The sequence below is a fragment of the Musa acuminata genome, chromosome BXJ3-11 (assembly GCF_036884655.1).
Source record: "Musa acuminata AAA Group cultivar baxijiao chromosome BXJ3-11, Cavendish_Baxijiao_AAA, whole genome shotgun sequence".
NCBI classification, from domain to species: domain Eukaryota; kingdom Viridiplantae; phylum Streptophyta; class Magnoliopsida; order Zingiberales; family Musaceae; genus Musa; species Musa acuminata.
The window spans coordinates 5,328,261-5,352,933 of record NC_088359.1 but is presented as its reverse complement, the minus strand read 5'-3'; the positions used below and the strand labels follow the sequence as shown (position 1 = coordinate 5,352,933).

The window sequence follows — 24,673 nt, the reverse complement described above, 5'->3', positions numbered from 1 at the left end:
ATCTCAAGGTAATCATCTTTACTTTATTTTGGTTGCATCCTCTTTATTAGCCTAATAGCCCATGACCCTTTCTCTTCTTCAATCATTCTATTAGTCTTTCTAGCTAGAAAACCTGAGCTCTAAGGAATGTTTGAGTAAGAAAAATTGAACTTTTTCCTGTTATACCTAGAATTTTGATTTTATATATTATATATTAATCTTTTCAACTACTTTTAAGTAACCTAGATATCAAATTAATATTTAATTTTTAGATATATATTGTATTGTTCGCTTATAATTCTAAAGTTTCTGGTATGTTGAGATCGGTATAATCTCTTATTTTTTGAGAAGAAATTATTAGGCTATGTCCTTTAAATATATTTTTTTTCTTAAGGTTCCGTGATATTTATATAAGAGTTGCCCAGGCCCGCATTGATCGATAAACCTTGCTCTGGTCAGAATGGATGATCCCTTATTTCAAATTGAGAGGGTGGACAAGGAAAAACAAAATACTTGTCATGTCATTCATTCTTCCTTTTGAAAGTGAAAAAGCCCAATAGAATTCTTTATTCCTTTCCATTTTCATCATATTGTCTAAGCTTAGAGAGTTGTTCATTTTGGTCGATTCTCCAAGATCTATGGTACAATTGATATAGAATATGGTGAACCAGCATCCAATAGTAAAGGTTCTTTTGTAATCATATTATCAAAGCCTACTTATGTTCTTTTGTAATCATAGTTCTGGCTAGTCAGATAATGAGTTGTCATTCCACATTGGATCGATTCCTACTCTTGGAGAATTGAAAAAGTGTTGCTTCGATGGACAATTATACATGAATTAAATGACTTTGATGGGTTTGAGAATAAGGAACTACTGATTCTACTGCTGATTGACAATCACTCTAATCGAAGACTAGCTTTGAAGTCATAAGTATGAATTGATAGAAATAATAGAAGATAAGAATAATAATTGAAGAAGCTTTATTGTAGAAATGAAATAGCTTTAGCTTAAATATATTAAGCTGTTACCTCTCCTATTTATACAGATTAGGAGGAATAATTTCCCTCAACAGAATAAATAGAATAGAGAAATTTCCTCATATAATTGGGGAAATCTTATCTTTCTATTGCTGTGAGGGCACAGGCGTTCCTTTGTTCTCCTTACGTCCGCCCTTCGTGCCCTTCGTTCTCCAGGAATGTGGTTGCAGCGACGTTGGTCGCTGACCGAAGGCAAGGGCGAAACTTCGCTTTTCTCAGCGGCGTTGGTCGCTGGCCAAAGGCAAGAGCGAAGCTTCACTTTTCTCACTGCTCTGATACCATGATAGAAAAGAATAGAAGATAAGAACAATAATTGAAAAAGTTTTATTGTAGAAATGAAATAGCTTTAGCTTAAATATATTAAGCTGTTCCCTCTCCTATTTATACAGATTAGGAGGAAGGATTTCCCTCGACAGAATAAACAGAATAGAGAGATTTCCTGGAAATCTTATCTTCTATCAAGTTTGGGAAATCTTATCTTCTATCACGAATATCTTAAAACAAGATTTAAAGCAAAAATAGTTTAATAAAATAGAATAGTTTAATAAAAGAGAAAGGAAAGTGAGTAACCTCGCATTGAGATATAAAGCTTAATAAAATAGAATATAATTTGATAGTAAATTAAGAGAATAGTTTAACCTTTAAATTATTTTATTTTAAGCTAAAAATTAATATATATATATATATATATATAGTTTTATATGTTTCTTAATTTTTTTTATAAAATTTTATGATATTTAATATTACATACACATTTGTTTTTACTGATAGAAGTATAAAAACTAAAAATATATTTTATTTTAATCCATATATATAGGATATTGGTGAAGTAGGATGTTTCCACGTGTCCATTGATTAATCTTCCTATTCATTCCTGCTTTGTGTACACGACGGTAGCCGACTCTTGACATGCACGGTGGAGTCTTCATGCTGCACGATGCTGCTCCGTCGATGCCTCCACCTGTTGTTCGTACACCTCGGCCTTGTACACGTACACCCTACTGACGTAGACGAAGAAGACGAAGTTGATGAAACCGAGGACTCCCAGCAATGCATAGTAGAAATCCAGATGCGATGAATTGAGGTTGTTCGAGATCCATCCCTCCCTGCCATTCCTCTTGGTAATGTCAGAGACGGCCATGAGCAGAAGGCTGCTGAGAATGTTGCCGACGCCATAGGTGGCAAACGAGTAGGAAGTCCCCAAACTCTTCATGCTCTCAGGCGCTTGGCTGTAGAAGAACTCCACCATCCCCACCACCATGAAACAATCGGCTACTCCCATGAGAACGAACTGAGGAATCAGTCCGAAGATGGTGAGCCGAACGTCGTCTCTGGCCGCCCGTAGTCGTCTGCTCTCGGTGAGAGACGCGACCAGCATGGTGATGATGTGGAGGAGGAAGCCCGTTCCGATTCGCTGAAGCAGAGTTATTCCTCTGGGGTTGTTGGTCCAACTCCTCATGATCTTGACGAAGTAGCGGTCGTAGACGACGACGGATACGAGCATGGAGAACGAACGACACGAGGGTGGCAGGAGGGATTTGGAGGTGGTGACGACCTACATTGATTCGGCGGTCCAGGGTGGTGCCCTGCTTCACGAACAGAGTGTTCACCTGGGCGACTACGGTGGATGGAAAGAAGCACGCGACCCAAATCGGGATCATCCGCAGCATCTGTTTGGTTTCCTCGACTTCCGTGACAGTGGTCAGCATCCATGGCGTCGACGTTGAGCCAACTCTCACCGCTGCTTTGTTGAGAAGCCTGCATGCGTGACATCCACCGAGAATGAACGCGGATCAGATAGGATAACAGACACTGCAAGCGTGCCTACTAACCTCAAGGAATCCGAAGGAAGGATCCTAAACTGTCCCTTCCTCGTGTACTCCTCGGGATCCAGTTCATGGAGCTCTGCTGCACTCTTGGGGAGGGGGAGATTCCATTTTCTGATGGCGGCCACGATGACTCTTGCCATCCTGGTGAGCGGGCTGCCCTGAGGAACCTTATGCCGGTAGAAACGAGTGCCGGACAAGAAGATGGAGACGGAGAGGAGGAGGGCGATGGTGGGGATTCCATATCCCAAGGGCCAGCCCACGTTGTCCTGGATGAACACCAAGACGATGCCTGCGAAGAGGGTTCCGAGGAAGGAACTGAAGAACCACCAGTTGAAGAAGGAGATCTTGTGAGCCCTCTCCCGGGGATCGAATTCATCGAACTGGTCGGCGCCGATGGTGGAGATGTTGGGCTTGGTTCCTCCAGATCCAAATGCGACCACGTAGAGTGCACCGAGGAAGACACCCACCTGCAGCACCGAGGCCGGCGAACACTTGGGAGCGTCGCCCTGGTGAGTGCAAGGAGGCGGTCTTAACGATGGCAAGGAGACGGCCAACGTTAGCAGGCACATTCCCTGTCGCAGAGAAAGGGCAAAAGGAGATCAGAAGCCGCCGCTTATGGAGCGGCGGATGGAGAGTTGTGCGGTCGTCTCTTCCTAACGGAATAACTGCTACAATAACTGTTCAATTAATCTTTTGCCTCGCCACGGTTTCAGTTATAGGAATGGGATCGGATGGTTAATTTTTTTATTTATTATTATTTTTTAAATATAAAAAATTATAAATTTATTTTTAAATAATAAAAATTAATTTATAAGTATGGTTTCAACCAAAATTAGAATTGACGGTTTTAATTTTCCAAACCTAGGAACTAAAATCAAACCGGATTCGATTTTGAACCAATTAATCATCAGGTTAATTTTGATTTTAATTATGGCTGGATTCGGTTTAGGTTTCAGTTTGGTTAGTTAGATTTATTTTTACCTCATTCATGCATAAATTATAAAAATTTGGTCCTGATTTGCTAATTTTAATGAACTTGAATTACTGATTAAAAAATACTTACTTAAGTTAATAATAATATATTTATTGTATCTTTATAAATCAATCTTAATTTTAATATATTTTAGATATATAATTAAATTAGGATATTCCACAAATATATTGATATATTGAAACTTATAATTAATTTTCTCATGCATTATATATATATATATATATATATATATATATATATATATATATATATATATATATACATTGTGTGTATTATATTTCTTATTTGTAAATTCGTCTTTGTTAAAGATTATTAAGATTAGATCTAATTTCACTAATTATTAAATCTAATATTCAGTGGCTCTCAAAATAAAATACACAATGATGTCATATTGAAAATTATTTTAGAAAGTTAGTGGGTTTCAATTAGTCATATAAAACATACGGTCGAAGAGAACAAAATAGAAACAAAATAACTAAGAATTTTTATTCATCACAATCACTAGTAAAATTATAAATATCTTAACTCGATCTCTCAATTTGTAAGACCATTGGCCTATATATGAAGATTATAGATAATTTAAAGGACTTCTAACCTCACTAAGGCTCTTAAGACTAATCTTTTCTTTAAGAGAAAATATAAATTGCTACCGATTAAAGGCTCTTAAAACTAATCTTTTCTTTAAGATAAAATAGAAATTGCTATCAATTAAACGAGCAATCAATCAGCCATACAATAAAGAGAGAACCCGAGAGTTCTTCCCAAAAACTCCGATTCTACCAACAAAAAAAAAAAAGATCTTTCACCTGAAAATAAATTCCAAGAAAAAAAAGCCAACATGATGTGAATAGAGTTAGAATCAGTAATAGTTTTGAAATTAATCAACTGAAAAATATAATTAAATAAGTCAAACAGTTATATATTTAACGTTTAAGATTATGTGCTTAACAGATGTAATAGTTAGAAATAAAATAAATTAATTAATTTAGTGGTACAAAGAGAGATAAAAAGAACTTATTTCAATAGAAATTATAAATATAAATATAAATATTTTAACCTTAATTAAGCATATGATTTTTTTATGGATATAAATGATGATAAAAAATTCATATAACTGATCCAAATAATTAGGATTTAAAGTTTTTTTATTATTATTATTTATTATTATTATTATTATTATTATTATTATTATTATTATTATATATATATATATATATATATATATATATATATATATATATATATATATATATATATATATATATATATATATATATATATATATATATATATATATATATATATATATATATATATATAATGTTAGTCACCTTGGACACCTTAGAGCAGCAGCAACAGCAGCCAAAGCAATCATATAGATGATACAGGTGTGCGAACATATGCATGCATACCAGGAAATAGATGGCCGAGGAGAGGACGAAGGTCCAGTATCGTCCGAGATGTGCGTCCGCGACATAAGCGCCCAGAACGGGCATCAAGTATCCAGTTCCCACCCAGTACGTGACATTGTTGGCGGCGGTCAGCGTGCCTTGGTGCAGATTCCTGGTAAGGTACAGCACCAGGTTGGATGATATCCCCTGGTACGCCATCCTCTCCACAGCGTCGTACACTGCGTGTATACGTACGTACATCACATCAGTGACTACGATCGAGTAGGTAAGGGAAAGGAAGCCCTCGACGACGATGGAGATCAAATCAGACTTCTTACCGACGATGAAGTAGCAAGCAAACCATCCACCTCTCTGAGACCTCGACACAGGGTTGCCTTTGAGATCCACCGAGCCATCCCGGGCGTAGTCCTGTGCCAGCTTCGATGAGCTCTCCATTTCTGTGTGCCCGAAGGTTAAGAGTCGCCGACCGCATACAGAGATGGATAGATAGATAGATAGACCTCATCTTTTAGCAGTCACATCATGTATTGGGCGTCGAGTATTTCTCATCAAAAAAATCTAAAAATAAAGATTTTCTTTAAGAATTCATCGTAAATAATTTGAGATGTGCTGTTGGGGTCGCGCGCGTAGTGGGAGCAAAAGGAGAGACTTTTTAGAAGAGAATAATTGTCTGTGAACCTTTTGCAGCAGCCAATCGGCATCTCCAGCAGCGACCGATTGACGTGACCGCTCTTTACTCGATTCCTTGCGAGAAAGGGCGGCCATGCAAAAAATGGGAGAGACAAACGACGCCTCCTCCACTACTCCAGTGGGCGGCTGCTAAGTGGAGGAGTGCGCTCTCTGTCCCTTCATCGTTGGACGGTGCTATCTTACGATGACAGGCGTTCAACCACTGGCCAAACATACATTCTTCAACCGAGGAGGAGATGCTGCCTCCACTGCTAGCATCAGTGACAAGCAGTGATACCATACGGAAAAGCAGCTGCATGAGCATGGCTCCACCAGACACCCGCTGTCCATCTCATATATTTGATACCATACGGTTGATTAATTAGGCTAATTAAATTAGATACAGAAGATATTAGAGCCACTTTGAGATTTCAATAAGAGGAAATGAAGAGATGTAAAAAAGCAGTCTTTACCTGTGAGAACTCCTTCGCCTTCTCAGATTCAAGAGATAAATCTTCTGCAACCTGCTTATGTCTTTACTAGTGAACTTCACGAATCCATATTCTATTTGATGAATTGCGACGATAGAACAATGACAACACAGATAACATGAAATTTTCTCGAGTTTAAATGGGATAGAAACACAAACCTGGGAGAGAAGATGTTCTTGGGGTAATAGAGTTCATTGCAGAATTTCTCTTTGAAACCAGCAGAAGGAAGCAGTGAGATTCACCCGAATGAAAAATGGACCAGTGAACGTGAGATAAACCAAAGGATTGACGAAGACGAAGAGGGATCATCAAAATAATCGGAATACTGACATCACTCTGGCGGGATAGATAGATGTGAAATCACTTTGGATATATAATTATATTGGTTTTGGCCGAAAACTGGATTTCGTTAAAGGACAATATAAATTTCTTCCTTGACCAAACTAAATGTCCCTGTAACACAAGCATTAGATTACAATAATGAATAGAAAATGTCAAGTCATACTTTCACAAAATAGAAGGCCACAAAAAACCAAACCAATCCATCTAAACCACGAGTAGGAGAAGTTCAGCAACTTGACTGACCATCAGACAAGTTCATTCTAACCTTTCGCCTGCTGCTGCTATTCAAGGATCGCACCTGAACCCGAGAAACACGAGGCAGGTCTGAAAATCGATTCGCTGGTGCCAGGTCTTCAACCCCTCCCTCCACGCTGCTGCTGATGATGATTCGTCGTTGTTCCAACCGTACCACCCTTCCGCCGTGTTCCCTTCTATCCACATTACCAGTTTCTTCCTCTCCATGCTGTACGTGTGCTGTTGAGTCTGTAGGCGAGTGGACAACTTCATGTGATTCGAAATCTTGGAATTCTGGTCTGAATTTTGATTCAGTAATCCTCTGCCCCGAGATGCTTCCCCTTCCGAAACTATTACTGCTGCTATTACTGGGGGACTGGCCATCCAGGTTTGATCTCCTTGCATGAATGCCTGAATCATTGGAATGATGCTGCCTGTCCTGAAAATTTGGTCCAGGCTTCATCGCACCTGGCCTTCCTTTAGTTCTCTTTCCTTTCTTGAAGCTTTTACTCTCGATTACAGGTTGGCTGTTCTTATCCTGACGTGGGTGTCCCTTGGCTTCTGCAGTGTATTCTAGTGGTTGGATATTCTGTAAATCTGCAGCAGGTAGAAACCCGACTGGCCACTTGGACTCATCCATTTTTCTGAAGGTAATGGAAATTCTGTGATCTCGGGGAAAAACATGAGCATCGTCAGATCCATGGGCATGAAAATAAGGAATGATTTATAGAAGTTACAAGAAGCATACCTTTTCGATGGGACAGCTGGGATGCAATGCTTTGCAACATCAGCTGCATTACCATTCAACACAAGTACCGACCTAAATAAGATAGAAATTAAAACATCAGCCAGGCAAAGTTAACTGATTCTGTAAGATCAAGCATAACTAATTTGTCATAAAGATCATGGGATGTAAATTCACAATTACAATATTACGGTACAAGATCTCTAGCAACATAACAATTTCCATCAATCCAGATAGACCTACCTCTGAAGTAGATAGATACCTGCATCGGTTCTTATTTCTAGTATAGAAAGTAATATTCAGATGTTACTGACATGCATCGCCCATTATGGTTAGTTAAATAAACAGAAATGACATTTGTAAACTGGGTAGATATAGTAGTCAATCAAAGACATCTAAAAAGGTAATCCATCTTTAAATTCAGCAATATGGACGTATATACATTAAAATGACGAAGATGTTAGCCTATCGAACTTACCCGACAGGCAAGGGGATAGCGACTGAGCCAGGAAACTCGCCTGACCCAGCAATCTGTAAATTTGATCCAAAAAGTATATTGCACTCGCTAAGAAATGACACGGTACAGAATGGTCGAACAAAATCATGGCTGTCAATATGAGGTGGAATGCTGTCTCCCAGTTCATAGATGTTGACAATACAACTGTCAGGAATACATGTTCTTGGAATTACATGCCAACGAACCAGCCTTCTTATTATCACCTTGAAAAGATGAGGAACTGGGTCAGCAACAACATTCTTCAGGATTCCTGGAGGATTTCCATTCTTATCCTACAATCAAACTTTTGTTAGTTCGTCATGCATCTTCTTTACAGTTTTTGTGCAAAGGTTGAAAAGCTTAGTACCATAGAATAGTTATAACAGCATCCAAATTGAATGGTCACTCGTCCTTTGCCACACATCCATTTTGGTGGTTCTGAATATGTATGTTCTGCATGTATAACCAAGCATGATATGGTATCAGAGATTATCCTAATATAATAGAAATGCATATTAAAATTCCAATAAAAAGACAGGCAGAAGTCTGCTTCAATGCAAGGATAAAATCCAAGAATGTGTCAATCCAATTAGACCTAAAATAGCACTAATAAACAGCAATACTACTATAACTGGATGCTTACTAGATACTCTCGATAATAAAAAAAGACCAAGAAACTAGAAAATAGTTCATTTTAATCAAAGTCAGGTCAGATTCAAGTAATCTTATATGAGACCCTAATGAACTTTTCCTGTCTCGAATGACATTCCTACTTAGATCATTCAAGCCTTGATGATATTCACGTTGAACGATGGTCGGTAATGCAAATACAAAGTCTTCATGAATGTCTCATCGTAAAAATTGATCAAAATGAAGAAATATTGAGTGAAATCCATCAGTGGCCATTCGGTAAATCCTTGGAGGCTGATGCATCGAGTAGATATTAACTTGATCCGATCTAGACTCAAGTAAGACCTAACTATACCTAAATTGTATCAAATGACAAATATACTCCCGCATCAAATGCCTCGTAATTATAATTATATTTGTAGCTTCCAATATACTGTGCATATGCAATAGGTTTTTTATTACGAAAGACGATCAATATATGGACCATTAGTAAATGACTTCTGTAAATTCTTGAGGCAGCTTAATGTGACAAGACATTATTAGGACTAAGGGGAATAGAGAAGAGAGAATGTAGAAGAAGAAAAATTTAGGCCAAAGGCCCTAGAAACTCAATAATCACATGAATTAATCATATAAGCTGAATACAAAAGAGACCTATGATCTTGATTACTTAAACTCTAAGCTTACAGAAGAGGGAAAACAAATATCTAATTAAATTCTATCATATTAGGATTCCCAAATTTAAAGATCTCCAGGTTTCACATATATATTATAGACAATCTAGATCAGTGTAAAAAAATAGTACAAAATTAAGCCAAAAAAATCTTCAAGAAAATTATAGTTAGTTTCGGATATGTATGCAAATGCTCTATCATAGACAACAAGACTTCAGCCTAACCTAGAGGCTTGAATCACATCAACTGATTCTGCTGTGCAGAGGTTATCTAGATATCAAAAGCCTGTTGCAGAGTCTTCTCTCCTTTGAGTCATCTCCACATGTTGCTAATGAAAGATAAATTTTGAACCTTGCTCGACAAGCATAACAATATCTAAAGTAAAGTAGGGAGTGTAGGTCAAATAAGCTTCTGCAAGCTCCTAGATCGGATTTTGTCAATGTAGGTAAGAGGTCTATTGATGATGGAAAATTTGCAATGACAATATCTTCTTGATCTCCGAGTTCTTGGCTTTGGTCACTTGATCACTCAACAAACAAAATGCCCTTCTTTTTTGCATGATCTCTGTTTACTCTGCAACATGATCTTCCATTGTCTGTTGCTCCACTTTTGGTCAAAAGATCATTTTAATATTTTCATGCCTGCCTTGCAACACAAGATATATTTCATGCATAATCTTCTTCCTTTCTTCCTGAAAAAAATATTGAGTGGCCATCATGATTGAACATACATACAGCACGCTTTAATACCAACTGGTACAACAACATTTGTGCAAAGGGTGAGGACTTGAGAAGATTTGGGCGGAAGAAGGAATATACGGCCAAAGAGCCTGTACAAAATCAATAATCACATCAACTTATAAAACAAGCTACATACAAAGAGGTCCAATATCCTAACACTTAACCCTAAATAAAAAAGACAGAAAACCACTATCTAATCAAATTCCATCATATTGAGATTCTTACATAAGCCTAAGGAGCTCTTACAGAAAACCATTTCTACACCTTGTCTTCAAACTGCCAAAAGGAATTGGAGAGGCTTCTTACAGACAAAAAGGAACAAGGTGCAAGTAGGGGTACTCATTGTTAGTTGTAAGATCAAAGGTAGCAAGATCAAATGTTTATGCTTGGGAAATGGCAGTGTTGCAAGGAATTCTTAATTAGACTGTGCTCAATCGATTTAACTTGAATTCAAGCTGATTTTAGCCAAAACTTTTCTTAGAATTGACGGCCGTTTGGTAAAATAAGTAGATCTCTTGACTTCTTTCCAAAATGCATTGATACAAGATATTCATTTGAGACTTGAGAGAGTTAGTTTTGCAACTTTGTAAAAATCTTACATTCAGAACCGATGATCCAAATATAGATCAGAATCAATCGATTTGGAGACCCAATAACTTAAATTTTGGGGAATAGGACTCATCCGACACCATAAGTTGTCACAGATCCTCCAGTGTCTTTGTTTTTTCTTTTTCTCTAAATGTACAAAACTCCCACGACCAAAGAAATGATGGATAATAGCATCAACCGTCCTGCACTTTCGTAATTTCTGTCATCCATTGTTCATATTTTGCTCTAGTCCTGTGGCTCAAGGTATGTTAGGATGACAACATCATTGGTTTCACATCTTCTTTGTCTATTTTTATCATCTATTTTCCATATTTTACTTTTTCATTTTTCTGTGTTATCAACTTATCATAACTTTTATGAATGTCTTTGAACCCAGTTGACTCCTTGAAAATCAAACACAAGATATTGAGCACCTGATCAAGTCTAACTTGGCTTTTTGTATTTCTAACTAGACCGCCTAGCAGCTGCAACTAACTTTTCAATGCATCGTACAGATAAAAGTGATGAGAACTGCTAGTGTACTTTTTGAAAAATCTCAACTAGTATCTTTGACTTGTTCTTCCTACTTTTCACAAAAAGAACCTCCATATGTAATTTTTTAACCTTGTTGCAACTTGCAATCCTTTGCACTGGACAACAGTTCCAAGTATCTTGCAGAAGATTCACAGCAAGAATAAGGTCACTTGTTGATTTTACCAAGGATCAAAAGGTTGGAACTTATGATCTTGTAAGTAATTGCAGGTTTTGAATATTAAGAGACAACCAATTCTTGTTTTGGCCTTCAATTAATCTCTTGTAACTCCATAACCATAGATCTTACATACAATTGTTCAGTTTGCTCAAATGAGTTGCATCAACCATGGTTGGTAAACACGTTTAGCATGTTTGTACTTATTAGATTGACAAGTCTAAGAAACTGCCAATTGGAATCTATTTATTAAAAGGTTGAATGAATTAGGGTAAGATATTCTTTCTGATGACATCCATGCCCGCATCTTAGAGCTACCCTGCGATATTACATTGCTTATCTTCCATTTTTTATGAGATCTTGAGTGAACCATCCATTAAATGATTATGATAAACATTAACAATTTTCCAATGCATTTTGCAAAAAGCTCAGCATACATTCCAGAAACCAGACAATAATAAGAGAATAGTTGGCTGGACTGCACAATCAATCGCAAAACTTTTACAACCTGATTCCCATTTCAGAAAGAACTAGACCTTCATAATTATGGCTTTTAAGAGTTGGAATAAGAAAGACAGGCCTTGTACAGCCCTTAAATGCCGATTTCAGATTCATTTCTTTTCCTTTTTCTTCTGAGCATTAGTTGTGTAAGCCACTATCTATATTAGATTGCAACAGCAGTGACACCTTTCAAACTTCTACATGCCATGTTGAACATATCTAAGAACAACTTACAACATTTAACGCATGCAAATAGTAATCACTTAAGCTTCAATAACGGGACATAAAATAGCTATGAGATAATCTGTGAAGAGATCAGCTGTTCTGAAAGCTCATAAATTGGATGAAGTTTAACTGTACGGTCATGTGGTAGCAGTGCTACCCATCAATTGGCATAAATGTTCAGGCACTGCGATTACTGAACTCGAAAGCTACTAATATTGTTTCCTGGATATAGATAAGTATATCCAACAAGTATCACTAAAATAAGCAAGGGTTCATTAAGGCCATCCAGTCTTTGAACATAGAAATGAACATAAAATCATTCTAATCACATAATATAAACAGTCAATTAACTAAAGAAAAAAAGCAAATTATACACTCACCTCCCAACTGATGATTTTTCCCCTTCCCTTGGAGCTCATACACAAAATCCACAATCCTTTTCTGCTCTGCCGCACTAAAAACTCCTGTATGCAGCTCGAGGCCATCGAGGATATTAACAATCTTCCCTTTGACCCTCTCCAGGCATATGAAATCCTTCTTTCTGACGACATTCTTAAACCGTATCTCCTCCCTCTGCTCCCTCGACAACCCTGTCTCCTTTCTCAAGGTGTTCCCTTTTCCCTTCGACTCTCCCCCCGTTGCATCCACCGAACTCCTCCTCTCTGCCTCTGCATCTTCCTCCCCTTCCGCCGCCTCCTCGAGTTCGTCCTCCTGCGCCATGTCGGCCCAAGACATCCGAACCCTGGGTGAATCAGACGATGCCGGCGGATCCGGATCCCACTCCGTTGGTTGGATGCCGGCATGTTGATTCAGCAGCTCATCCGCGCCGGCGGAAACTGAAGCTGCCGGATCCTCCACGATGGTGGAGGCGGAGGCCTCCGCCTTGGCCTCGCCAGGCGACCCTAAATAACAACAAGAACCCTAAAATCTTAAAACATACAACCGAAAGATGGAACAAGAGGAGAGGATGGTAAGCGGAAGGAGATACCTGGGCGGAGGGAGTGGATGCGGCTGCGGAGGGCGGCGGAGCAACCGTCGCAGAGGCCGCGGGTGAGAAAAGGTAGCCAATTGGTGAGGAACTCTGCGGCGATCTCCAGCTCCGACGGCTCATACTCTTGCACGAACGAATCGTCCTCCATGAGCCACTCTCTCTCTCTCTCTCTCTCGTTGTTTTGCGCGAGAATTGGATGAAGGCGAGTCTCACGGCCCGAGAAGAGCAGGCGGAAGCGACGATGTCGACGGAAGAAAGACGCCTCCGGATCTGATCGCCACAAATTGTGATCAACGGTTTTGATCATGTTATTGATTCTGATCTTATATGAAGATTATATGTAACCTTTTATCAAAAACCAGTTTAGTACGGTTATAATGGTATCAATACTTTGGCAGCCCAAATCGGACGGTTCAAAATTGCGCCAAAATTTATGGGGAAGAACTTGGCGCAAAGAATGCTTAGGCACAAATATAGAAAGGGTCGGTGGTCTGGGGACGTGAGGTTTAACGGCGACGCTACTGTCGTAACTGAAGTCGCGACGAGTGCCAATACACGAAGCACAGCTAGTAGCCCTATTCGTTCCTTGCATTCTCCGCAGCCACAGCACAGGGCCAGCCTCGTGCTCCGCCGCCACGCCCGCCCCGTGAGAGTGGCCGCTCCAAGGAAGAAGAGGACGACGGAATATGATGCGGACGTTGCAAATGACGATCTCCACCTCCCTCAAGGCTCTCATTTCTCCGCAGAACCACCAGTTCCTCCGGAGATGCCCCGTCAGCGGGACCGCTAAGGGCAAGGCCAAGCTCAAGGCCGGACAGCCCCTCAAGCGCTCCACCATCCGCACCAAGAAGGCCTCCGGCAGCGGCGGGGATGCGCCCCGCGGAGGTCGCTCCCGCAACGAGGCCATCGAGCGCCTCAAACGCATGGCGGACTCCTGCCTCAACGCCCCCACCCCTATCCGCTACCTGAGCGCCAAGGACCGCCGCCGGGAAGCCGAACGTGAGAAGCTCGGTCTCATCTCTAAGGAGCGCCAGCGCGAGATCGACCAGGCCAAGGCCCGCGCCAAGTCCGGCAAGACTGGCCCCGAGGAGGAGCCTGTGATCATGGGCACACCGGGGCTTGATTACATTTCCCTTGGTCTCGTCGATAAAGAGGCCATCCCCAAGTACGAGCTCACCGTGGAGGATGGCAGTCGGCTCGCCAAGGAGTACAGTCGGTTCCTGATGCGAAAGCACAGAGCGAGGCAAGCTGCCGAGACAGCACTCTTAAAACTTAAGAAGGAGGCGATCGCTGCTCTACCGGACCACCTCCGCGCGGCCGCAATGGTCCCGGATTTCACCCCGTTCCCGGCAAATCGCTTCATGGCGACGCTGACGCCACCTATTGAGGGATACACTGAGAAGCTTAGGGAGGATGCCAAGAAATATGCAGTCAAGGGCAAGCAGCGTTGACCGATCTCTCAGGTACTACCACCTGTTCTGACATTTCTCTGTTCAAGCTATTACTCTGTTTTGCTGCTTCCTTTAACATGAACCTGATTAAGGTTTTGACTCTGGATCAATTGACGGAATCCATTTGTATTAGCTTCAATGAAAAGCACCTGTCCTTCAGATGATTGTTTGTTCGCATGTTTGCATCAAAATGGCAATTTGCTGAAGATTCATCTTCTATGCTCTTCTAGACTGGTCAACATGGACCTTCTTTTCATCCAGTGTTCTAATGATGAAAGCATTAGATGTCTTACTTCTGTTCCATCACCTGTGCTTTCAAGTTCTTCCCCTCTCCTTCTACCTCTTTGGAATTCGATAAGATAGTAAACCAAACTGATGACATCCTATTTCCTGTCAACTTTGATAGGAGCATCAAATTAGTTTATGAAATTGTATTTACTCATCGTTTTTATGTCTTTTTAGGGTTTATGTAGATTAAATTATAATCTTGCAAGGCTTGCATTATTTTGTACTGCATTGCAAACAACACATGTCATGGTGCATACTCATATAGAGCATCTTTTTGTATGGCCGACATGGATATGGGATTAATCACAAATTAACCATAAAGTATTGATCTTCTATGAGGCTCATCCTTTTGACAGAAACATATCACCATATGAATCTACAAATTATACAATTTGAAGTAAAGATGAATAATTCATTTATGTCATAAGTAAGACATGTGTCGCTATTGCTGCCTCTATTCTTTATTTGTTCAGCTGGTTATAAGTTTATTTGAGGAGACTTTTTTATAATGTGTTGAGCATTTCATGGGTCATCAGTTCATCGTGGAGGCACATACTCCTTAGTATCTACAGAATTGTAGAATTCACGAGATATAATTTGCTATCATTGTGTCAGAAAGTGTTGTACAAATCACAAACCAAATCTCCAGAGTTGGAATTCAATATTATTCTCTAGCTTCCACCAGAAACTTGTGAAAAATAAGATCAATGACACATTCAATCTCAAGCTCTTTCAGAGAAGCATTTTCTTGAACTTGACCATTTGAGGAAAATATATCAGAGATAGTGTCATGTATAAAACTATCTTCTTACTCATATTAGAAATTCGTAAAATAAGAGTGGAGATATTTTTCTCCTGAAAGTTGCTCAAAGAAGGTGCATTCTCCATTCTAAACTCATGTGAAAGAACTTAACCATATAAATTGAAAATAGACTTGTTGCATGTATGGCTTCATTATTTTTAAGAATCACAAATGTTTCACCTCCCATGGACCAATTCCTTAATCATTGTTCATGACATCAACATCTAATATGATATGATTAATACTTGTTGATGTTTATTAAGGTATTCAAATTTGGCATTGTCACCAAAAGTTGGCATTGAAAATTGATCAAACTGGGTTGGGGTTTGTGTTAGTCAACTTTAGTCATTTCTACATGATTTATCAACCACAAAAGAAGAAAAAGAAGGAACCAAAAATTGCAAGGTGTAGCAATTACAGGAGCCAAAGAGAACATAAAATGGAGGAACATGAAAAGTTTCAAGTTTTGACCGTGGTTGTGAAATAGAGATGTCACCATTATTACATGCATTTGGATATAACAGTCACATTCACAGTATGCTACCGATGTTATAATGTTTATCATTCACCGTACTGGAAGAAAACGAAGAAAGGGAATGATGGATAATATCCCTGATTAGGAATGTGGACATAAAGTTTTGATCAAGGAACAAGGATGATTTAAAGTTCTACAATACCCTTGATTCACAACATACAGAAATAATCATGTTGCCAAAAGTATAAATTCTGAGAAAGGAAAAGACTCTAACTTGGTTGTTGGGTTGACAATGATGTTGTTCATGTGGAAGTTAATAAGAGGATGTGCCATTGGATGGCACCTGGCTATTTGATAATGGCATTGTTGCAACCATCAACAGAGAACACGGGATATGAGGAGATTATGGGTCTACCACTAGTGGTGGCGCTCAAAGGAGGGTACTAGAGGGCCTTACAAGTGTTCTTCAACAGAGTAATATGGGAGTGGTGAATGAGTTCACTGGATTCCTCCTCCAATGAAGATGAAAGGAGTGACCCCATTTGGATTGAGTGAGTTTTGTATGTAAAAAGGATAAAACAAGAGGCAACAGTTTTTGCTTGTAGTTAGTAGGCATAAGGGTTGATGCTATTGCTATGAACAGAGGAGAAAATTTATTGCTGTGAACTGAAAAAAGCAAACTTTCAGAAGTCTAACTATCACATCTGCCTATTCCATATAAATACTGATTATGGACCAGTGATTTAAAAAGCGCTAGGCGCTAAGGTCCAAAAACGCTTGAGGCGTTAGGCGCTCGCCCGAGCGAAGCGAGGCGCTAAAATATAAAAATATATCATATAATTAATAAATATAATTATTTAAAATTTTAAATAAAAATATGTTATTAAATTAAGAAAATCTATGATACAAAATCATAAATGAAAATTGAAGACTCTATTGAGTTGTTCTGTACACTTGCCATTTATCTTGAAACCTAACAATAATTTTAAATAAATTAAAATTAACAGTATTAAAATCAAAATAATATATTATTAATCTATTAACAATATTGAAAATTAATAATTTCAAATAAACCTAACAATATTAACAGTATACAGAAGGAGAATGAAGAGTGTAAGGGGGTGCTGACTGAGAAAAGAGGAAGCGGCAGCGGGAGTGTAAGGAGGCAGCGGCAGCGGCAGCGGGAATGTAAGGAGGCAGCGGGAGCAGGAGTGTAAGGTGGCAGCGGGAGCGGCGACAGCGGCAGCAACAGCAGCAGCGGGAGCGGGAGCGACGACAACGGCAGCCGGACCAGGAGCGGCGACAACGGCAGCGGGAGCAGGAGCGGGAGCGGCGAGCAACGAGAGCGACGACAGCGGTTGCGAGCAGCGACAGCGACGAGTAGCGGGCGCGGGAGCGACAGCGGCAACGAGCAGTGTTAGCCGGTTAGGGTTGGGAAGCGACAACTGATATAGATTTTAGTTGGTTCGATTGAATCAACTAACCACCGAAGACCGAACCAGACTTAAAATCCTGGTTCGGTTGCCTGGTTTAACACAAGCGCTCGCCCGAAGCGCTCAACGCCTAAGCTCTAGGTGCTCGCCTCTTTGAAGCGCGCCGCCTGGAAGTTTAGCGAGGCGCTCGAGCCTCGCCTCGCCTCGCTTGAGTGCCTAGGCGAGCGCCCGAACGCCTTTTTAAATCATTGCTATGGACAAACAATAAATTCTGCAAAAAAGTGGATATTGTTGTCACTGAATCCTGTGTCATAATTTCCACCAATATCTCCAACAATTAAAACTCAGATTATTTGTTTTTATTATTTTTTGAAAAAAATGAAAAACAAGAAACTGGCACATCTGTTTTCTTTCTAACTCCTAATCTTGAGAAATGTTTTCATCTAGTTGAGAGGGGTTGTTTGACAATAGGTTAATAGATACTAAGTTTTGAGAGGAATGCTGTTGAAGCACTAGTTAAGATTAGGCTGGATTCATCAGTGAATTAATTTTCATCAATATTGTAGCTGATAGGTTCCCACATGGTTAATAGAATATTGATGTCAAAATTTGGAATATTCAGTTGTAAACATCCTAGGAATGAATCGATGTGAAGATTTTCAATTAGTGTCTAATTTTAATATATAGACACAAGATTTGTGTCATCACATTGATATGTTTTGTGTGATTAATCGAACCTATTCGGTTTGGCTGATCGGAGATGAGAATAGTCGTCTCCAATTGGGAAATCCTTTGTGTTTTGAGCAATTATAGTTAGTAGGTACAAGTTTCAGCCGGTCATAATGTCCTACTAGTTACCAACCTGTTCAGAAAAAAAGGAAAAAAACTGGTGCCATAATCTTATTTGATTGATTTGACCATATAAGCTGTTCTGACCCCAAGTCCTCAACTCCTAGGCTCAAACCCATCCCAATATCTTGAAGCTCAGATGGCACTGATCGAAGGTTGACATGCTCAATCAATGGATCTCTTGTTTAATCAACCCCCTAATTTTCTGTCTATGGAGTTCCTCCAATAAGCAACCACAAACGATTTGGCTTTAATCTGTTATCTATTGTATCTTGTAAGGGAACTGGCTATTTCGAGCATACCCGGCATAAGGATCCAGTGGGCTGCTGCTATATGGCTCAATCAATGTTTAATCCATATGCACACATGGTTGAATGCCTTTAAGTTGATTCCTTCTAGCCATTACAAGCCTAGGATCAGGCCCATCATAAATCGTGTCGATAACTACCTGCAATTGGTCCATCATCATATTGTGCAAACAATTACTCTTGTTTCTTTGTTTATGGCATTTTTGCTTTCTTGGGCTTCGGTTATGTGTTCTTTTTTCTCATCGCTTCACTTTTGTTGAACCTCAACTTCTTTCATAACAACTACGGCATTTGAATACATGCTTATTGTTGTCATAACCACATCAAACTTCTAATCTTTTGCTTATGGTACTTTTTGATCAAACATGTGGATCTATCTCTGGCACTTCTAAGCAGAATACAAGTTGAAGGATGAAGACGGAAGGTGCAAGACTTACATGAGGTTGATACTTTTAGGAAACTTTCCAAGGGTTCAGCGGAGTTATGGAACTTCAGATTAGAAAGTAAAATAGCATGACAGAATGGTTTCCTTTGTTGGCATCGAACTACTACTTTCAAATCCATTCCAAGTGTGTGTATCTGAATCGGGAGAAGAGAAAAGAATAGGAAATGATTGGAACTGCTTGCTTCACATGAATTCTCATAAAGCTTCCACTCAGGTAATGCACTTGAATAATAGCTTCCTTTTTTTCTTTACTCTACTGTTTCGGAAAATTATCAAAACTCCTGATGGTGCTCTCTTGATTGAGTTGTGCTCTTACAGTGAAACCCCAAGTTTTGATGGGAAGGTCACGGATGATGGCAGTAACCCATTGTGTTTTTTGTTCTTTTTCTTGCCATTATAATTGTGTGGTTATAAGCAAACAAAAAAAAAAGGGTTAAATTTCTGAATATCAAATGTCAGTAACTGATTACAAATATGAACAAACAAACTACGGATGAATCAATTTATAAGTGCGTTTATTGCACAGTTTTCTTGATATACAAATCTTCAGATAGCACAGTTTATATAGGTATCATCCCATGTGAAAACTTAAGCTTTTTCTCATTTTAACTTCTACATTATATTAGTGTAATTCCCATTGAACCATTTGAAGTGTCATTTTCTCATGATCTGATTAAATCCTCTTCTGGGAAAAGGAAATGAAAGGGAACATTGGTCATTTTAGGTGACCTGTTCCACCTAATTACAATGGCACATGTGGTCGTCTGGGACCGCATTTGCCAAAAGCCTCAGTATATTATGTTCTTGGCTGAAGCAGCGCCTCTTGTATGCGTTTGATGTTAAACGATGAACTATCAGATATAGTTGCCTTTCTGCGACATGGTGTTTGGATCTACCAGTGGCATGATTCAATGACTAGTGCGACAAACTGATGCAGTCAAGAACAAAATGCATTCATTTTTTCTCATTGTTTCTTCTGTTCTTAGTAATAGGAATAGAGAAAACCCATAGTGATGCCAGGCAGAAAAAGACGTATAATAATACCTTCACTGATTTTTAATAAGTCGGTGAAGATGAGATCCATTGGGCAGAAGTAAGTAGCCTGGACAATTGAATCACAACAGGAATAAATACTGGAGCATTCTTAAGCTCAGTGCAGCAGTCAGCCTGAATCAATGTTTTATATGCAATGTAGCATAGAAGATTGAACATGGTACGTACATTATCTATGAGAATAGAGCTCGATACTCATCGGCCTCTCGGGCCATTTCCTCTGGTGTTCTGTCCTTCCTTTCTTTGTCCAAGTCAAGCTTCTCCTTGAGTTCCTTCTCTTTCAAATCAATCTAATAATAAGAAGATAATATTTGAAATAAATGAAAGAAACGGCATGGACAGCCATAAGAATATCATCATGTACAACATTCATTGAAATAAGCTTTTCAAATTAAAATAAGACTATCACTTACCGCATCATAGATCTCATCATTTTTCTCGAAATCACCCTTTTTCCTGGGTAGAATGTGAATGTGCACATGAGGAACTGTCTGCCCCGCCTGAGGTCCATCCTGGATCGTCAACAAAAGGATGCCTTAGAACTTAGCAAGGTAATACAAACATCAACCATAGATTATCGTCAGTTATATGGAACGTCAAATAATATCATCTCTTTATCAGCTACATGGAACATAATTCATGTACCAAACATAATTCAATGGCTCATACATATCAAGACACCTAAACGATTCGAGTCAAATTAACAGTTGCAGACTTCCTACATAGCAAGACAGCAGACGAACATAAATCAAAGGGGCATTGTCAGCACCGTAAGGGTAATTCCATAAGGACACAAACAAGAATAAATTTGACTGACTACTAAGTTATTTGTTGTCTGAAAAACTCAATTTCAATGCATCACGCATTTTACAAAGACTGATCAGTCTTCAGCAAGGCTAACTGAAAGTACTTGTCTCTAAGATGCTGAGGGTTCCAGTGCAATCTCGTCCTTCGTATAAGACAGTCCGCTGAGGCCAAGAGCAAATTGGCCTGATCCCGATAAAACACTTGCCAGGACATGATATATGGCTCCCTGAGCGAAGCCCATGGAAATCACAAACATGAAGTCTTTGCTTGCAATACTCGTTCCTAGTTTTGCAACTTTTGACTCGATGCTTAACAGTAACACAAGTTCAGAATGAAATTGGTGGCATAGGGTTGACCAGGTACAAAAGTTTAAGATATCAGATCAATCCATTCAACCCTACCGACAAGCACTCCAGTTTCAAATTTAAGAACCAGACCTTAAATGGAATTGAACCATTCAACAATCCAACTAGAAGTAGTGAAACAATCATGTAGTGGTTGATGAATTAACCATACCCATATCATTCAAAAAGGTCAAATCGGGTTGCTGACAAGGTAATCAAGCTAAGCATGTCAGAACTTGATCACCTATGCACAGCTACTCAAAACAGGTTAATCATTGGGATCTTCAACCAAAAACAGATTAAATCAATCAGTGAAGAGATTATCCACATGGCATTATATTCTTGAGATTATTCAACAAAAAAATAAAGGCTGGTAGCAATAATTGAATTATTCACACGGCACTATATTGTTGAGAGAACCTTCTCATTAATTAGATATAGTGAAATTACATAACAAAAAACAGTGACTAAAATAAATTCTAATAATCTTACTTGAATAGCAAATGTCAGTGAAGATGCTTCATGATGACGCTCAAGACGACCACCAACTTCCTTGGCAGTAAGCCATAAGTCACAAACCTCATCAGCAGTGAGATCAATAAAACGTTTTACTTCCCGCCTTGGACATACAAGCACATGTAGATAATGTCAAGGTTCAACTTATGGCGAAATTATGCATGCAAAATAAAAGTGTACAGATGAAGTGAATAGAGAGAAAGATGCCACCAAAGATATCTGTGCATTTTAACATAGATGCACAACAGAGGAACTGAACATCGCATGCATATATCATCAAGTAAAATGATATCAATAAGATGAATTAGTGACTTCATCGAAAGGATATGACCTGCAAAATTTTAGAAAAGGTATATTAGATCTATGTAGCAATCAACAGAAATGAGGGAAGATGGCAGCAAAGCTTTAATAAAAGAGATAGTTATACAATAGGGTCTCACAATTTGCTTTGTATGCCCATGAATGGAAGGTAAATACTATTGCTATACAATGAATGTGCTACATAGACCTACCCTTTTACAGGGGAAAAACTTTAACGTTAAACAATAATTATGGTTAACTGATCAAATTGATCAGATCAATATGCTTCATTCAAAGACAGAATTAATAAACATGTGATAAAGCACTTCAAGTTAGAGAAGCTAGTACCACAAAGCATTTGTTGTTCACAAAACATTTTTAGTATAAGCATAATCAACCTTCAATAATAAACTAGCAGTCCCAGGAATTTAAAGTACGATTCAAGTGGCAGTCGCTAACCTTTCCTAAAGCTCAATCAGTTGTAAAAATCAAGCAATCAATTTCAACTGAGTCAAGGCACAAAAGTTTTTCTTTACATAAAATTTAGGTAATATCAGGTTGTATGTTCATACTTTAATTTTTATATCAAACCTCTCAAACAATCATCAAATGGGGAAATTCCTTGTATGCCACAGGTTCAAAAATGCAAGCAGTTCAAAGTGTTCTTATCTCAAAAATTCCTTCTCGTAATGATACAAATTCAAGTTATCTACGTCCACCCTATTTATTGGAGATCATATATGTAACAATGTCCACGATAAGCTTTTCGTGCATGCAATAGAGAATTTCTTAGTAGAATGCCCCTCTTCATGATGCATCATTTTATAACCTGGACCAAATCATCAATAGGTGCTTTTGTGTAAATGAAGTCACCTAAGAAATTTGGGAAAGATAGAAGTCCCACTCTCAAGTATCCTTTGGCAGTTCTGTTAGCATTTAAAGATGAAGAAGATACAATATTGGAATTGTTAAACACAAAAGGTGATCCTAAGAGGAAAGAAACTTGCATTATACCGGACAAAGCGAGTTCCAATTTTGGTATTATAAAGAATGCACTTGCTTTTGCATTCCTAAGCTAAGCATTCTTGGTAAGTCCAAAAGTAGAATCTCATGGCTATAAAAGGACAAGGGAGAAAGGCAAAGGGGAATGTGTAGTGTAGCAAGGGTAATCAAGATCATGAGAAATTAGTCCAATGGTGCAATTTTATAGATTGAAATTGAGTACCGGAAATAACAACGCAACCTAATGAACAGGACAAGCATGGGACCTAGGAATGATGATGGATTTAATTATTACAAGACAAGATAATACAGATTAAGATTGAGATAGCATTTAGAAAAGTCCCAAAGTGCCAAGTGATAAAGAAGAATCAGCAACACACATTGTCATATACTTAAGTTTTTAGGTTGTATTGGTGTCCAACCACCATGTATGGTAGGCTTAAGATAGTCCCACTCAAACTTGAATTCCTTTGAAATTATCAACATCCAGATGAGTAGAGTAAAGATCGACTAGGTCGATGGACCCTACCAGGATCAAAGATCCAGAAAGGATCAAGATTTAAAATCAAAAATTGAAAATAGAAGGGGAAATGACCAAACCTGATATAGCAACACATAAAAGTGGAAGATTGTTAACCAAAAAAATTCATGTTTGTGATAGATATTGAGATAGGGCTAAAAGTAATCCTACATTGCTAAGACATAAAGAAAAGAGCGAGTTACACAACATAAGAGCTTAAGCTAGCCCTCACATTGACCGTCAACCATACAAAAAACAATACAATAAAGGAAGATAATAGTAACAGTAATCATATATCTCTCCAAACTCAGCATAAACAGAAGCATCAATAGATATGCATCCAAAATTACTTTAAACAACCTATCGAAATCTATACCCACAATTGTGACCATAACCCTAATATTTCATAAGTAGCAACAATCCAAAATAATATAAGAGAGAATGGGAATCAACGGAAGGCATACCCGGTAGGAGAGGCCGCAGGTTGACCATGGCAAAGGAGTGCAAGGTGGAGTGGAAGACCTCGGTACGGTGGATCTTGTACGGGCCGAAGGTGTAGCTGACGACCTCCTCCATCTCAGACTGCGACCTAGACTCAGACCGAGGCTGAACCGTTCCGCGGAATAGACGGATCGGATTCGGGGTGAGAAGGCACGAAGTGCGGCGGAGAGCGGCAGGCGACGACCGAAAGAGGGAATACGGCGGACGAGCCGCGCGGTCGCGAACCCCTCTTAACAGCAGACCAAACAGCGAGTGAGAGGCACTCGCCATATGATTGTTCGGGTACAAAGGA

At 39.0% G+C, this 24,673-nt stretch overlaps 3 protein-coding genes and 1 pseudogene across 4 annotated transcripts; 1 reads left to right on the top strand and 3 right to left on the bottom strand.

Annotated features, from left to right (window-relative positions):
* Nucleotides 1–1,868: 1,868 nt before the first annotated feature.
* On the bottom strand, nucleotides 1,869–6,723 carry LOC103970558 (protein NRT1/ PTR FAMILY 5.2-like; annotated as a pseudogene). Its single transcript, XR_010502106.1, has 5 exons — nucleotides 6,571–6,723; nucleotides 5,570–6,445; nucleotides 5,253–5,470; nucleotides 2,850–3,418; nucleotides 1,869–2,775 (listed from the first exon to the last, which is right to left on the bottom strand). The product of XR_010502106.1 is annotated as a protein NRT1/ PTR FAMILY 5.2-like (transcript).
* Nucleotides 6,724–6,816: 93 nt separating this feature from the next.
* On the bottom strand, nucleotides 6,817–13,557 carry LOC135652269 (RNA demethylase ALKBH9B-like). The gene is made up of 6 exons (XM_065173099.1): nucleotides 13,285–13,557; nucleotides 12,677–13,198; nucleotides 8,597–8,682; nucleotides 8,212–8,522; nucleotides 7,737–7,808; nucleotides 6,817–7,650 (listed from the first exon to the last, which is right to left on the bottom strand). Exons 1-6 carry the CDS (start codon nucleotides 13,433–13,435, stop codon nucleotides 6,981–6,983), a joined length of 1,812 nt encoding a protein of 603 aa, XP_065029171.1. The 5' UTR covers nucleotides 13,436–13,557; the 3' UTR covers nucleotides 6,817–6,980.
* Nucleotides 13,558–13,824: 267 nt separating this feature from the next.
* Nucleotides 13,825–19,589, top strand: LOC103970556 (uncharacterized). Its single transcript, XM_009384371.3, has 2 exons — nucleotides 13,825–14,750; nucleotides 19,290–19,589. Exon 1 carries the CDS (start codon nucleotides 13,974–13,976, stop codon nucleotides 14,736–14,738), a length of 765 nt encoding a protein of 254 aa, XP_009382646.2. The 5' UTR covers nucleotides 13,825–13,973; the 3' UTR covers nucleotides 14,739–14,750; nucleotides 19,290–19,589.
* A 681-nt stretch (nucleotides 19,590–20,270) lies between these two features.
* LOC135652271 (bifunctional bis(5'-adenosyl)-triphosphatase/adenylylsulfatase FHIT-like) lies at nucleotides 20,271–24,669 on the bottom strand. Its single transcript, XM_065173104.1, has 5 exons — nucleotides 24,343–24,669; nucleotides 22,035–22,181; nucleotides 20,805–20,903; nucleotides 20,560–20,681; nucleotides 20,271–20,440 (listed from the first exon to the last, which is right to left on the bottom strand). Exons 1-4 carry the CDS (start codon nucleotides 24,649–24,651, stop codon nucleotides 20,565–20,567), a joined length of 672 nt encoding a protein of 223 aa, XP_065029176.1. The 5' UTR covers nucleotides 24,652–24,669; the 3' UTR covers nucleotides 20,271–20,440; nucleotides 20,560–20,564.
* Nucleotides 24,670–24,673: the final 4 nt, after the last annotated feature.